The sequence below is a fragment of the Hibiscus syriacus genome, unplaced genomic scaffold (genome assembly GCF_006381635.1).
Source record: "Hibiscus syriacus cultivar Baekdansim isolate YM2019G1 unplaced genomic scaffold, ASM638163v2 tig00014773_pilon, whole genome shotgun sequence".
Lineage (NCBI taxonomy): Eukaryota > Viridiplantae > Streptophyta > Magnoliopsida > Malvales > Malvaceae > Hibiscus > Hibiscus syriacus.
In genome coordinates, this window is record NW_024062337.1 from 461,348 (window position 1) to 478,211 (window position 16,864).

The 16,864-nt window shown below is 34.9% G+C and overlaps 1 protein-coding gene and 1 long non-coding RNA gene across 2 annotated transcripts; both read right to left on the minus strand.

Moving 5' to 3' along the window:
- Positions 1-8,420: 8,420 nt before the first annotated feature.
- On the minus strand, positions 8,421-9,024 carry LOC120207436. The gene is made up of 3 exons (XR_005524208.1): positions 8,942-9,024; positions 8,680-8,784; positions 8,421-8,538 (listed from the first exon to the last, which is right to left on the minus strand). It is a non-coding gene; the product is annotated as an uncharacterized LOC120207436 (long non-coding RNA).
- Positions 9,025-15,223: 6,199 nt separating this feature from the next.
- On the minus strand, positions 15,224-15,929 carry LOC120207425 (serine/threonine-protein kinase SRK2H). Its single transcript, XM_039206877.1, has 3 exons — positions 15,780-15,929; positions 15,445-15,519; positions 15,224-15,357 (listed from the first exon to the last, which is right to left on the minus strand). Exons 1-3 carry the CDS (start codon positions 15,897-15,899, stop codon positions 15,247-15,249), a joined length of 306 nt encoding a protein of 101 aa, XP_039062808.1. The 5' UTR covers positions 15,900-15,929; the 3' UTR covers positions 15,224-15,246.
- Between the last annotated feature and the right edge of the window lie 935 nt (positions 15,930-16,864).

Below are 16,864 nucleotides of genomic sequence, written 5' to 3' on the forward strand. Positions count from 1 at the left end.
AACCCTCGAACTAAATCACCTTGAATTAGCCGTTGCAAAACACTCATACTAGCATGTCCTAGTCTCCTATGCCATAACCAACTATCATGTTCATCCTTAGCAACTAGGCACAAATTAGTCATATCAATAGAATCTAAATGCACCATGTATATATTTCCTATTCTATGACCAACAAGCATAATCTGATTAGATGCAATGTCAATGACTTTATAACCATTAATATCAAACATGAAATTGAATCCCTTATCACAAAATTGACTAATACTTAATAGATTATGCTTTAATCCATTCACATATAAAACATTTTTAATTTGTATGGAAGATGTATTACCAATAGTACCAATACCTTCAATGTGACCTTTTGAATCATCACCAAAAGTCACTTCTCCTCCATTTTTGGCGTTAAGTTAATGAACCGGCTTTTGTCTCCGGTCATGTGTCTTGAGCATCCACTATCAAGGTACCATGAGTTTGAATTTGTTTCCCGTGCCTTGTAGCAATGCTCATTTTCCTACAAACATAGAATAATTTCTAATTTTTGGTACCCAAATTCTTTTGGGTCCATATTCATTAGTTTCCAAAATTCTAGTCCCCTTAGGTATCCATTTGTGTAGGATATCCTTATCTTTAGTAGTAATGAGTTCTTTAGGAACCCATATACTTCTAACAATTTTTCCATTAGAGGCTCTTTGGGGACCTCTATGATTGTAGTTTTTAAAACTTTTTCTAACAAAGTTGGATTTCGAATTTTCTCCAATTTCAAAACGTTTGGTTCCAACTTTATCAAAAGAAGTTTTAAGATCATCAATTTTCTTTTGATGATCATCATTGACCTTTGAAAGTAAATTTTGCAAATCTAAATTTTTCTTTTCAAACTCTTCTAGTTTGATTTGCAAATCTTTGATTTTACTTTCAAGATCGTTGTTGGTTTTGGATATGAGTTTATTTTCATTTTTCAATTTTGAAATATCATTTTTATATTTTAAAAACAATTTCTCATAATCCGAAGCCAACCCATTATATTCCTCTAATAGCTCATTATAAGATAAATCATCAAAATCAGATGAGTTAGAGGTTACCTTAGAATATTCCCCAAATGCCATCAAGCACAAGTTTGCTACTTCTTGTTCCTCTTCATCGAAACCTTCTTCATCGCTCCATGTAGCCACATGAGCCTTGTGCTTATTCTTTGATTGACCCTTCCTCTTCAATTGTGGGCAATCATATTTGACATGCCCTGGCTTTTTGCATTCATAGAAAATGATTGGGTCCTTCTCTTTTGGTTCATTTTTGAGGCCTTTATTTCGTTTGAATTTTCTTCCTCGGTAATCTCATCATTTTTCTGAACCGTTTGGCAAACAATGCCATTTCCTCGTCATCGTCATCTTCATCCGAATCACTCTCATCTTTTGTGGATTTAAGAGCAACTCCAATGTTTTTTTCTTCTCCTTTGGTGTCTCTTCAATCTTATCAAGGTCCACCTCATCTTCAAGCATCATTTCATGGGTGAGAAGTGAATCGATTAGCTCTTCAAGAGTTAAGGATGTTAGGTCCTTAGACTCTATGATTGCCGTCTTCTTTGATTGCCATGATTTTGGGAGGGAGTAGACTAACTTCCTCATAAGCTTTTCATTTGAAATGATCTCTCCATATGATTTGAGACCATTGACAATCGTTGAAAATCTATCTGTCATAGCTTTGATATCTTCATTTGGTTTCATCCTGAAATTTTCATAGCTATGCGTTAAAATACTAATTTTAGATTTCTTTACCTCATCGGTACCTTCATGAGTGACTTGAAGTTTGTCCCATATTTCTTTGGCGGTTGTACAAGAAGAAACTCTTCCATATTCTTCTGGTCCAAGAGCACAAAAAATGATATGGATAGCTTTGGAGTTGAGCTGGAACATTTTTGTCTCTCCTTCACTCCACAATCTTGGATGAGTGAGAGGCTTGATGTATCTTTCTACTACGACATTCCATGCTCCCATGTCACTTGCTTGAATGAAATACATCATTCTATTCTTCCAATAGGCATAGTTAGCCCCCATTGAAGAAAGGAGGCTTGTTGACGGGCATCGAATTGAGACCGGAGTCGAAGTTTGAAGCGGAGGCCATTGATGACTTTGATTATCGATATAACTCTTCCCGAATCGACTCAAGAGGTGATTAAACCTTCAAATGAGTTAGGCTCTGATGCCAATTGTTGAGTTACTCGATTGACGGAATCGGCCAAGAGGGGGGTGAATTGGCAATTAAAAATTTCGGTGGAAGCTTTTGCAGAAAATTGAAAAGATTTGCACAACGATTTAGAGTGGTTCGACTTTCTCAATCAAAGTCTACGTCCACTACCTTAGCTATCCACACTAAGGATTTTCCACAAATTCACTAATTTGTCTTTCTTTTGAGGACAAAGAGTAACCTTGCAATCCCTCAAGAATTATACCCCAAATTCTTGAGAACACTCTCTCCCAAAGAGAACAATACAATTTTTGCAAACTTACAAGGAAATCCTCACAAGGTAGATTGTTTGCACAATTCTAGAACAAAGAAAAGAACACTCAAAGATGGATACAATTGAGCACAATAAGTGTTCTTGAAAGCAAAATGAATATTGAATGAAAATAGGCTTGAAATGCTCAAACTTGAGGTTTGATGCTTTCTCTTTGATTCTCTCTTGATTCTAGTTGCTTGATGTTTCTTGTTGGTTATCAATGGCTCCTAAGCTTGCTTAAATACACCTTGAATCACTTCTGAACGTTGGGGATGATTAGTGAAGATAATATAGCCGTTTAAGTGTGAAAACATTTAATAAAAATGCTTGGAGCGTGGGGGGAATCGGTTCCCCCTCATAGGGAATCGGTTCCCTAAGTGTAAAATTCAAATATTTTGACCGTTGAACAGGGGGGAATCGGTACCCCCTATGGGGGAATCGATTCCCTCCGAGCATTCTGGAAATCTCGGAGCCAAACCATTCAGGGGGAATCGGTACCCCCTTGGGGGGGGAATCGATTCCCTCTGAGCAATCTGGAGTTTTTGGCTTTGAAATGGTTCGAAATACTTTGTAAAATTATTTTGAAATTGTTTTAAGATTAAAACTTAATTTTACACTTAAGTAAGGATTAAAAATGATTTTTGAAATATTTGGAGTAATGTTTTGATATTCGAATAATTATATCGAATATACTTAGAAAACATTTGGAAAATCTTAAAATTCATTTAACTTAATTTGTTATATCGAAATATCAAAATGTTTTCAACAATGATGAAATGGCGACCATGGCCGTCGCTGGTTACGAAAAAGTACGAGGTGAAATTAATCGTGAGGAGGCTGGAAGGTTGGGATCCGGTAAGACAAGGTGCAGAGAAGCCAGATAAATTAACGATGGAGATTCGATAGAAAGGTCCAAAGGCATCCCTCAGTTCTTTGAGGCGAACAGTGAAGTGAAATTTCACGAAAGAAGTTGATGACATTGATGCGAACGACGTCGTTTTGTGGGATGAGTAGTTTCAAACCCATTGTAGCTTATCGGTTTATAAAGACAACGCGTTTCATCCATGGTAGATCGTTTTCTGTGATCCTAAATGTAATTTTTTTAGAAACTTATATGTATTATGAGAATTTCTGGGTTTTTAGCATTTAAATTTTTTGAATTTTCTATGAATTTTTTCATGTCCATGTCTATGAATTTTGTTAATTTTTTTACATATTTGTTGGACCAACCCTAAATTATAAACCCTAAAACTCAACTCATCTGAATCAAAACTCTGAATCCAATATAAATAAAAGAGTGGCATTGCAAGAAACCAAAAGGAAAACAGAGAAACAAAATATCATACCTTCGAAGGCAATTGAGAACAGCTTCCAACAAACCCATTTTGAAATTCAAAAGCGAAACAAAAGAGCTTTTTAGTCAATTACCAAAGAGATAAGAGGAGTCCCGAGATCTCTCTCATTCAATGCCTTTTTTATCTTCCCTTCCCCTCCCTCATAAAGATGGATTTCAAAATTGGTTGGAGGATGATGGTGATAAATCAGGCGATTGGAGTGTCGGGCTTGGGTCGCTAGTCGTTGCTGACGTTGTTAGCGGCGACGGGACACCTCCATGGCGGTCGGAGATGCCTGATTAGAGGGTGACAGGAAAGGAGGTTCTGGTTCCTTCGACTAATCTGGGTAGTTGGTTTCTCCCATTAAAACATTTTTTTCATTTTAATTTATTTTTATTTGTAAAATTATTTTTTAATATTAAAAAATATGACACGTGACATTTTTAATGCGTTAACGGTCAAATTTAACGGTCCGTCACTGCGTAACCCATTTTGAGTTACGGAATAAAATGTTAGACACCAAACTAAAACGAAAAAAACGTTACACTAAATTGGAAAAACATACATACATTATTATTTTCATCTCTCAAACACTCTTATCATATTCGTATCATTTTCTTCTCTATCCAACAGAAAAATCAAGCTATATATTTATGCTCACGAAAAGAATTGTACACATGTATGAGAATAGATGATTTTGAAGGCAAACAAAAAAAACAAAACCCCAAACACATGACAAATGCGATTTGTGTTGGTTTACAGGACATGTAAGGAGTAGGACCCACAAATTCAGCAACATGATGAGTATGGACTGGAATCAGCATTTGACAACAGTAATCACAAGAAAAATGATTGTTTTAATCCTCAAATGAACAAACTTTTTATTTGTTTTAAATTTTTTTAGTTTTGATAATCATCACCCAACTCAAAATCCAGGAAAAGACATCAGCAACCCCACCTATTGGGCCTGAATGGATGTCATAACCTATTTGTTTTAATCCTCAATACCAGCAGCAATAAGACACATCCAACACTTTTTGGTCCATTCAGCTATGACAGAGTTAGAGAGCCACATGTCATAACTTTTCTTCCTTGGATTCTCCGAAAAGTTGTGGAATCCAACGACGTAAACTGCCGGCTTCAGCCACAGAAAATTTCAATATAATGTAGTGAATAATACAACCTGGACTGGAGTGTATCAAAAATAAATGAAAAGGTATTATGCATCGGTGTTTCACATGATGGAGCCTGGAGGTTTCCTTAATTACGTGGTACTTTTTGTTGATGGATACTCTTATCCAAGCTCAGATTCTCATTCAACAAAAACTTTTTTGGAGTAGTTGAGATGACAGACATTTTTGTTGGTAGAGGATGAAAAAATTGGCACTTGCTGAAGGGAACATGCGCGTGCTATCACAGGCAACAACTCAGATACTCCTGCCAATTCCAGGTTACAAGATAGATTCATATAAGAGAGCAATGTACTCGGGTTGTGCCACCGGAATTATCAGGTCTTCCTGTGCGAGAAGCACCTTGGCTGAGCTCCTCTCATTGTCATGTATTGTCCAATTCCAAACTTACGGTGAAATCAGTATTGTCGTCATTTTTTGAATTATGTTTTTTCCCACATTCCAAATAAGAAAGCTTTTCCTCCGGCCTAGTGTGATATAAGACTAGCTAATCGAATTGATGAGCAGAAAAACCAGTAAGGGTTTAGGGTTTAGACGAAAAAGCCCTAAACCGAGTCAACCTCGACTGATTTACTCTAGAGGAGCTTCATGACCACCAAACACCCTTCACTCAAATCTAAACCTCTAAACGACCCCTCATAACCCTTAAACACCAAAATAATCTTTCTCTCGAATCCTAGATAGACCCAAGAAAAACAAAGTTTTTGAGAAAAAATACCTTAGATAGGTGTAGGGGCTCCGATGAATGACAACCGTCGAAAAAGGTATGGCTTTTGTTCTCTCTAAGTTTCTCTTTTTGATTTTTCTTTCTTTTTATTTTTTGGTCGCTTGGTTAGTTACTCGATTAAAAAAAAACCCTATTTTGTTTTTTCCTTTCGTTTATATACCCCACCCTCTAAAAAATAAAAACGGCTTCTCTTTTAATTTTTTTCTTTGTTTGTTTGCATGTGTGAGAATAACCTTCGATCTTGCTTGCAAGTATGATCGAGGGATCTGAGCCAATCATGATTAAAACTTTTATTAATCTTTTTGTTTTCTTTTACAGTGTATGAGAGAAAGGGAAAGGTATAACCTTTTCCGTTGACTTCCTACTATAAGGATGGATCAAAGGTTGAGATCTCTCCACCAACGATCTCCTTGTCCTTTTCTTTGGAGTTTTGCTGATACACCTCTGCCAACTTCTTCTGTCACAGTAGCAGAGGAGGTGCAACGGATTGCACGAATGGAGGAGAGGACCACTCACGAGCGCATAAGAGTTTGAGAGAACGTTCCTGGCGCGTCGATATCTTGAACATTCACCGGTGCATCACACGCGACGAATACAGATCGTCGGATGAACTTTGAGGGACTCAAATACGATATGGGCCATTAGATATTGGAGCTAGATCTAACAGCCAACAATTAGCTGCACAGATTCAAAATCGTATAAAACCCCTAGGGTTTGTCTTGTTGTGATCTGAACCGTTGAACACCTTTTGGATCTTGCGGTCAGTGCTTCATGCGAAGCATGGCTGAACATCGTTGATAAGGTTTCCTCAATTTGACATACAAACTTCCTTGCGTTGAGCCACTCCAGACATTTAGGTCATTTAGGACATATTGGATACTTTGAATTTGTTTGTTAACATTCTGGTTCTATAATTTAGGCTCGTAAAAAAATAAATTTTGGTTTAATATTTAATCAATATATAAATATTTATCATAGTATATATATACACATTTATAATATCTTTATAATTGCACGCATATAACATATGTGTGCTATACATGCACGCGCATAACATATATAAACTCACACATATATTTACACATATATCATCTATATATATATATATATATATCAACACAACATAAACCCTAAGTTATAAGCCTTAAACCCCAAACCCAAACAATTATAATTGATTTGGTATTATAAATATTATAGTGAATAAATTTTACGTGGGCTTTGAATAAATAATATAAAATAATTAGTGACGTTATAACGACGCAATTTATAGTCATATGTTATCGGAAGTTGAAATAAAATTTCGTCTCACTTAAAATAGTTCCCTTCAAAACAATTTTCATATATGAGACGAAAATTAAATAAAATAAAGATAAAATGCAATGCATGTATAAATAAATAAATAAATACATAGTTGAACAGTTTTCATATGCAGTTTTCATAAATTTAAAAAGAGGAAACACGAAGAGACGGATACGCAAAAGTCAACGATAGCAAGCTACGAGAATGAATAAAGTCAAATGGGTTAAAAATTAAACTAAGACAACACTACTCCGCTACCCTAGTTCTAAACCTTCATAAATGGATTAAAACCTAGACCTCAATTGAGATTGTTCTCCTTAAAACATGTATCATCTCACTATGAGGAAGTACTATTTTTCTCAATAAAAATCAAGTGAAAAGAGAAAATCAAATTAACTCTCTTCACCAAATACCTATATTCTACGAATTGTAAAATAAATTCGGATGTATTTTGCATGTTATCAAGATAACCGATCTTTTCATTTCTAGGCGGAATATTGCAGATCAAGCTGCAAAAAACCATCCCATTGTTGCAATATTCAGCCCATCTTACAGAGCCTCCATAGTGTGCTCTGCTTTAATGCCGAGCATTCATGTCCTAAAGCTTCTTATGCTGCTAAACAGTATAAATAATATTCGTTGCAACTCCAAACTTAAATCTTATTCTTTTGAGATTGTGCCAGTGATTCCATGGGCATTAACAATAATTGTAGTATGCAAGGTGCCTAAAAAAAGGGCACATTAGATTTCCTTGGATTCTAAGAGCATGGTGGGCTTTCAGTTTCCTTTTGTCCTATATGTCTACAGTTCTTGATATCTACTAGAAAACTGCAAAGCTCGGCCATCTTAAAATGCTAGATTATGCAAACTTTATCAGTATCCTTGCATCCTTTGTCTTACTGATAATATCAATCAGAGGAACACAGGTTTAGTCTTTATCGACTCCAATAGCATTGCTGAGCCACTTAGTGGAAAAACTGATAAACCTTCGAACCAGAACAGGGGGTCTCCATATGGAAGAGCAACCCTTCTTGAACTCATTACCTTCGCTTGGCTCAATCCGTTGTCTTTGTGCTATTGTCTCAACCATCTTGCACATAGAAAGGATAGTGTGAGAAGGAATCCACTTTTTATGTCCTTGTTTTTCTTCTCAGCTTGGAACTTTACAAAGTCATCAATAAGATACGGACCAATATATGATGCTCCTGCACTTATCACTGCAAACATTGCATTAATTGCAGACTTTTGTCCGTTTGTCGAACCATCTTTCTCTCTAACTTGTTTTAGATTCTGATAAAAGACAAAGGAAACAAATTTCGCTGTGTCGTTAACAGTTATGCATTTCAAAAGATCAGATTTGAAGTAGGGAAGTCTGACCTGACACCACCTAGCCTTGGCCTTGGTCCTGTTCGTGCACACCCATATATGTGAATTACCGCACTTGGTGCACTGTATACAGATCGATTCTTCAGAGCGATGATCTGAAGTAGATTGCTGAAAGGAGTGTTAAAAGATATTAGTTTACACAACAACTCGGCACCATTGAACTGATAAGGAATCTCATCGATAAGGAAACTCTCCAGAGCAAAAATAATGCAAGAAAAACAGCAAGGAACGAACAGAAATCAGAATTACCTGCCGTGTAGAGCTATGGGACTTTTGACAGACACTTCTAGTCTTGGATTCTTCTTATCTCAATTGCTCATCATAGTCCCTCATCTTCATGGAATCAGAAAGGACCTACAAATAGACAACAACGGCAGCTGTGTAAATGAGCCATAATTTCTTGAATCGTTGAGAATGTTCAACTATCGTTTGAGATAATCGGAAGTTCGGAACTCAAAATGAAAAACCACGCAAAGACTATAACAATAACAATAAGAACATAGTTACTCACCTCATAAGCACATTGAAGTTTCTTAAATGACTCAATTGCTAAAAGACTTCCCATGTTTTTGTCAGGATGTACAAGCATGGCCTGTCAAAATAGAATTCCAAGAAAGTAAATAGAGAAAATTAGGGAATACTAAAGACGAGGGAACCCCAATGCTTCATAATGATCTGTGCTATTTAATATTATTTTCATTTCATCAGTTGAACTTGTGATGCAAACACGTTTTCACCTACAAAGGGAGTACTCTTGAACATTTTTATATTGAATTTACTTTATACTAGTTTAATAATATATGCTATTATAATACATCTTATGTTAAGAATACTAGTTATGTAGTTAATAAATAACTTAGCATAAATATATATTCATACATCATGCACATTGTTATTTTAATATGATAAGCATGTTAGAATATTCTTACAATCATATTAAGCATGATTATCACATATACATCATAACAACATACTTATCATTCATTTTATATGCATTCATATTAGCTCATAGACTTTATAAGCTCACACACATTATGAGATGATATATTTAGCTCATGACATACAAACATAGCTCACAATACCATAATCATGCATGGCAACAAGGTATTTAGCTCATATCAGCTCAATGCCATGGAATTACCTTGTTTTTTTTGCACATGTAGGTACATTGGAACATGGCACACATTGGGGTAGCTTGGTGGATTATTTGGACATCATATGCAGCTCACAAACAGCTCACAAAGTACAAGGCAACTCGTGGAACAGTAAGGAAAGCTCAACTCAGCTAGAGGAGCTCAAGGCTAGCTAATCTCAGCTAGTTGGACTATTTGAAGCTGAATTGCCCAAAGTGATATCAATGGTAGCTGAATGTAGCTGAACATGCTGCTATGAAGCTTACAAGGTCTCAGCTAGGAAGCTTATTCACAAAGCAACCCCTTGTTTGCTAGTTAGCTACACACTCAAGCAAGCTTGGAGGAAGACACATGCACGCCCAAGATGGTGCACATGACCAGCCTTCAACCCATGCATAAGGCTGCACCACAAGGCTCCCTAGAACACCTATGTGCGTTCCATATGACCAGCCCCCATGTGCCTTGTATGTGGTCTCATTTAGGCACCAAGATGAAGAGCCATCTAACCATTCGGCCAAGCATCATTTCCTCTCCCATTTGGCGCCAACTTGAAGGGACACAAGAGCTATTCGGCCAAGGGTTATTTCCCTTCATCTAGGTCCAAAACATCATCTCATTTAGCATTAAATTATGTCATTTTAAAGAGGCACAAGGCCTGGACGAAACCCCTTGTAATCATTCGGCCATGCCTCTCCATTTCCTATAAATAGGCTATCATATTTCATTTGTAATCAGACCTTTTTGATTAATTAAAGTGAGATTATTCTCTTTCCTTAGTCCTGGTGACTTTTATCGACTTATCAAGTATTTTAATACTTGTGGCGTCAACCCCTTCCCCTTGATACTTGTGGTTCATATCTCCATATAGATAGTGGGTCCAAGTCCTTAATACCACCCTAAAGAAGCAATATAAAGTCTGGGTCTTTGCTCTATATAGCATTGGTTCTTCTTTGAGTCTTCTTTAAGATATTATCCTCACAACCACTCCATTGTTTTATCAACCAAAACCATAGTCAAATCAACATCCTTCCGCTACCATCTCTCAAATCATAAATAGCCTACCTATTCACCTTTACATTTACCACCTTTAACCATATGTTTTAAGTTATTCACTTATGCAGGTTATTTTGCTTCCTTCCTAGATCCTCAATCAATTGAAGAGGTAGAATTACCTTATATCAAGCGGTAATCAGAGCTTTGGTGGAAGAAGCAACGTGCAACAACAAAAATATAAAAAAGAAGTGCAAGTGAAGTGCAAGTGAGTACAAGTGAAAGAAAAAGAAAAAAAATCAGCAAACAAATTGAAGCACTCCAAAGAAGAAAATTCCAGTACTCAAAAAAAGAAAAAAAAAGCAAAGAATAGAAAGAAAGAAAAGTTGAAAGCACTCAACAACAATTCTCATCACCAAGCCATTCAAGTAAGCCTTTAGATTGATTGTGGTGATAGAAGGTTGTAAAGTGACTTTGTGTAGGTAACCCTTTTTGTTCTCTTCTTTCTATTTCTAAGTCACCCTTTAATTATATTTTGTTTTTCCATTCCTACTAACCCTTTTGTAGCCGATGCCCAACAAGTAAAATCTACTTGATACCGTTTTGAGTAAAGTCCTCTAGAACTTGGGATAAAGAGAATTGAGAGGAAAAAGACTTGAGCGTGTGTGAGATCAGAAGAGGACAAGTAAAAGCCTTAAAGTCCTAGAGTGCAAACACGAGCGGATTGAGTGATATTTAAGATTTCTTGGAGTGACTCGCGAGGCTTTGTGAGAGTATTATCTGGTAAGGTCTTTTACACATTTTTTTCTTATTTCACTAATCATGTCTCAGAGTCCAGGACGAACCCCAGAAAGAGAAGCTCCTAACTTGTAAACTCAAGCCATTATGCATGAAATGACAAGATTGCTGAAATTAGAATTGGAGCCTTTGCATGATTGTATGGATCAATTTGAAGCATCCTTAGGCAACCGAAGAGTAAATCGCCCCGAGGAATTTGCTCTATTCTTTATGAGTTATTTGTTCTTGTTGCCTATTGTAGACACCCGTTTTTGTCCGGGTCTACAAAAAAATTATTATATTATATATTTATTATTATTTTATTTTATTTTATTATTTTTGTAGGCCCCACACTCAATAACCCCGATTTAGTGAGATTCAGAAAACAAACCAACGTATTTGAGTTCTATTGAAACACTAAAACCGAAGTATTTTGAGTCCAAGTAGGACTCTAAATCTGAGCTAAAAATAGGTTTCTTTAGACTATAAATAGACTCAAGCATCAAGAGTAAACACACAGAGAGAAAAACATGGAATCAAAATCAGAGGAAGGGGCAACGATTTGGAAAAACCAAGAGAAGAAAAGGACAAAAAATAAGCATGGAGGATCCAAAGCCATTATCTAAAAGCACGAGGAGTGGCAGTGCATTTTCATTGCAAATCCAGTTTCTCTACACGCAAAACATGGGAAATGTAACAACTTTTGACTTATTCTTTTTATTTTATTTTCTATTTATTTACTTTATATATATTTTTCATTTTCTCCTAATTTTAATATTTTTTATTTCTTTTTACATTTATATATATATATATATATATATTTATTTTATATTAATATTATTATATTAATATTTTTTTATTATTCTTTTCTCATGTTTATTTTCATTTTTACAATCTAATACTTTTGACTTTTTAGGGATACTTTCAATCGATCAAAGATAATTAATTCGGATTGAATTTTTGAATTTCAATTTAAATTTAAATTTTCGCAATTAAAGACAACCGATAAATTAATTGGTACCGAAAGGGCGGTTCAAGGGTGCTAATCCTTCCTTGGCCGTAACCGACTCCCGAACCTAACATGTTTCTGGTACAACGCAGATCAGGTAAGATGGTGTACAACCTACCTAAATTCGTTTTAAAGTGGTCGATGACGACTCCAATTCATTTAATCTAAGTCGAAGCCCAATTCCGGGGTCCAACTGAAAGACGGTTCCAACACCTATCTTTGTGGCCAGGAGTAGCCACACTCGTGTTAGCACTTCCACATGATAGTCCGACCTTGGTGGCTTGGAATAGCCACGTTGGTGTTAAAGCTTCCGCAATCCGAAGCCTTGAGGGCTTGGTTCCAACCTTTGTGAGTTTGCATACTCACTAGGCATGGGTAAGGCTTACTTAGTCACCGAGAAAGATCGAGAAGCGTCAAGAAGTGTCTAAGGCTGCACGACCCGTTAGACCTTGAATCTGATATTCCGACGGTTTGAGGCGTCGAAGTTCTGAGGGAGTGACAAGTGCTCATTTATGCATATTTAGATCATTTAGTAAATTACTTCATTCATGCATCTAGTTCATTGAATAAAGTTAGTTCATTAATTAAACTAGTTCATTCATCAAACTAGTTCATTTAATAAACTAACTCTTAATTGTTTCATGCATATTTTCAATTAAAGATTGAATAAAATTCACCTTTGTGTCTAGGTGCATGAGAGAAGTTGAACAGTTTCAACAGATGCAAGAATATCAATCATAATGTCTTCTAATTATGGATGCGATTCAGATGTTTTTGGGCCCATAAATCAATTGGAAATTATTCATCTATCTCTTAGCTTTCCAACGCCTTTTGAATCACCTCAATTCGATATCGGGAGCTTGAGATATGATCGATTTACTGAAGATAGTGCAAGCTGAAATTTTCATTACGGGAATTTCATGCATGGATGATTTGGATGAGTTTGAGCCAAGGAAGAGTCCTTTCATCTTCTACCAAGAGACAAGCCATTTAAGGTCTCTTTATTCACCTAATTCAAAGCATTCAAGGCTGATTTAATCATCCAAACCAAGGACTGATTTAATCATCCAAACCAAGGGCTGATTTAATCATTCAAACCAAGGGCTGTTCATATTCTTGGAGAGACAATGCTTTCAATCCTTCATAATTCACCTATTCAAGTCTTACTTATCATTCTTTTAAGGCTATTCACATGCTACCAAGGAACAAGAAATGAAGGCTGATTTTATTTCATTTAATCATCAAATTAAGTGATAAAATCAACAAGGAATTTGAAGAGACAAGCTGATTTGGACATGTAGGATGTCCACATTCATCATATGACTTCATTTAACCTATTTCTTCCATTTGCAAGCAAAGCAATGCAGCCAAGAGTCACCCCTCCTTCTTGGACGAAATTAAGGTCATATTCAGCTTCAAATTATCTAGATTCATCCCCAAAATGATCTAGAATATTCATCCAACTTTGAAGATAAGAAGACAAAGCATTCAAGTGCATTTTATTGCTAAATTGATGAGAATGTTATCATCTTTTGAGTATTTTCATATGATTCTTAGAAATACTATAAATAGGTACCTTCAGTATCATTTTTACACACAATTTGATTTAGGAAAATACTTTGAAAGATTGCTTTCATTTTAGTTCTTGGATTAGAACTCTATCGGTTTCTTGTCGGTCTTGAAACCTTCATCCATATCATCTTGTTATAGCGTTGGTTACTAGCTCTACTATAGCTAGTGGGTCACGTTCCACCCTCTATCACTTCGATTCCATCTTTATTATATTGTTGGTTCCTAACTCATATATAGTTAGAGGGTCACAATCCATCTTTTAAATTACTATCATTCTCCACGCCAACTACAAACATCCTTCACCATTTTCGTTACATCCATTCAACCACTATCCCCACCACACTTCTTTCATTTACAATCCACTTCAACTTCATTCTATCATTTTCATTACTTTCATACACATATTTATATATGCATATTTCCCTTCTTATAACGTTGTTTGTGCATTTTCAGTCTTCAATCAAAGCACTACGAAGTTCTTACTAGAATCACGATCGGGCAACATCGTATATGACTCGGAACATATAATCGAGATCATATCATTGAATATTATAGATCATTTGGGAATGAATCTAGACAATTTGAAGCTGAATTTGGCCTTAATTTCGTCTAAGGGGTGGAAGACTATTGCTATTCCATGCTGAAAATTGTCTAAACAAGTGAATTAATTCACCCTTCATTGCATGCTCCCTTGAAGAATATGAACATCTCTTGAACTTAGATGATAACAATCAGCTTTGAATGCCTTGAATGGGTGAATTAAGAGTCTTGCAATGGCTTGTTACTTGGCTGAAGTTGAAAAGACTCTCCCTTGGCTCAAACTCTTCCAAATCATCCATGCATAAAATTCCCGTAATAAAATTCCAGCCTGCACTGTCTTCAATAAATCGATCATATCTCAAGTTCCCGATATTGGATTAAGGTGATTCAAAAGGCTTTGGAAAGCTAAGAGATAGAGGAATAATGCCCAATTGATTTATAGAACCAAACACATCTGTATCGCATCCAGAATTGGAAGACATTCTGACTGACATTCTTGCATATGATGAAACCATTCAACTTCTCTCATGCACCTAGAACACAAAGATAAACTTTATTCAATCATAACATTTATATATGCATGGATAATTAAGAGTTCAAAAACAGATAGCAATCAATCTCTGACCTAGAAATATAATGCAGGAGTGTTCAATATTGAGGCATTTGATCTCATTCAAGTTTCTGTATCAATTGAGAGGATAGAGGGAACATAGTCCTGCTGACTACACGGTGAATTCAAAGTAAAATAAACATTTCTAGTTTCCTATTTTTGGTAAAAAGCTTCAGAAACTAAAACTAACCAACCTCATCCTCACTGAATCGTTCAGCGTTGCAAATTCGCTCAAAGAGTTCATCACCAGCTGCATACTCCATTACAATTGCAAGGTGTGTGGGAGTCAAAATCACCTGCAAAATTGAAAAAGAAATAGTTAATTCAATTATAATCATCTAAAGATGAAAAAAGATAATAATAAGAGAATAAAAAATTAATACCTCTTTGAACCGAATTATATTAGGATGATGTAGCGATCTGTGATTTATAATCTCTCTAGCCACATTCTCATCAATATGTTCAAAGTTAAAATGCAACAAATTTCCAATTTGCTTTCAATCATGTAACAAACAACAATCAATGTTTCACTCAGCTGCAGATTTCAATCTCTAAGAAACTAAAGACAATGATTTCGTTTAAAAAAATAGAAACAATCCTTTATTTGCATCGTACATGCATACAATAATTCATAGAGAGAAAGACAAATGTAAGAAAAAAGGAGAGAAAGAGTGCGTGTGCGTGTGTGTGTGAGAGAGAGAAAGAGAGAGAACGGAACCTTTTGTCCACGGTCGATATACTTCATAGCGACGAGTTCTTTGGTTTCTTTGTTATGCATCAACCTCTCAACGACAAAGTTCCCGGATCCTATATCTTTCACCGTCTCGTACTTATCCATCTCTTTTTCCTTTCTTTACAAATAAATCAGATAAATCTGTCGTAACCGGTTTTCGTCCGGGCACGAAATTATTTATTTGGCGGGAAAATTGATGTGAATGAATGGTTTTGAAAATAATTTGGGAGTCGCCATCGGCCTTTTGGGTCAGGTAGGTCGAATACCTAAAAATTATTTTTAAAAGAGTTTTAAGAAAACATCAATTAAAAAAGAACTGATCTGCGTTATAACCAAAAATTCGTTCTTTTTAATAATAAAAAGGGATTCGTGGTCGGTTATGTTTAGGGAAGGATTAGCACCCCTACAACGCCCAAAATTGGTACTTTTTAATTATAAATTGTCTCTATTATTAAAATTTTAAAAAATTCAAAATATATTTAATTTATAATCATATTATTTTAAAATATATTTATTTTTAAAATATCAGAAAAGGACTTCTAGGTGCCTTAAGACAGCTCTTTTCTTTGATATTGATAAATATTAATTTAAATAATATTTTTTATAATTTTTAATTTTAAAATATCAGAATAGGACATCCAGTTGTATTAAGACTGTCATTTTCTTCGATATTTAAAAAATAAATATTAAAATAATTTATTAAAAATATATAAATAATTATTTATTATATATTTATAACTATATAATATAAAAGTATTTAAATATATAAACAAATAAAACAATAAAAATACAACTAGAACGATATATTTAAAAGTAATAAAATAAATGAAAACATTTAAAATAAATGACTAAAATATAGTAAAAGTAAATTAAAAAACCTAATTTATAATTAATCAAAATTATAGGGATTAAACATGCTATTTATTTTTTAATAATTTAGTGACTAAAATAAACTTATCTAAAATTCGAATATAAGATTAAAATAAATTAAAAATATAAACTAGGGATTATTATTTATTAAAGTTAAGGGATTAAATCTGTTATTTATCCTAAATATATTATTTTAATAT

Excerpts from the sequence above, each read along its gene's own strand:
- LOC120207425 (XM_039206877.1), bottom strand. The coding sequence starts at position 15,899 with ATGGATAAGTACGAGACGGTGAAAGATATAGGATCCGGGAACTTTGTC. Across the intron at positions 15,520-15,779 it reads ATATCGACCGTGGACAAAAG|ATTGATGAGAATGTGGCTAG; the intron begins GTTCCGTTCTCT and ends AACTTTGAACAT. Across the intron at positions 15,358-15,444 it reads ATATAATTCGGTTCAAAGAG|GTGATTTTGACTCCCACACA; the intron begins GTATTAATTTTT and ends TCAATTTTGCAG.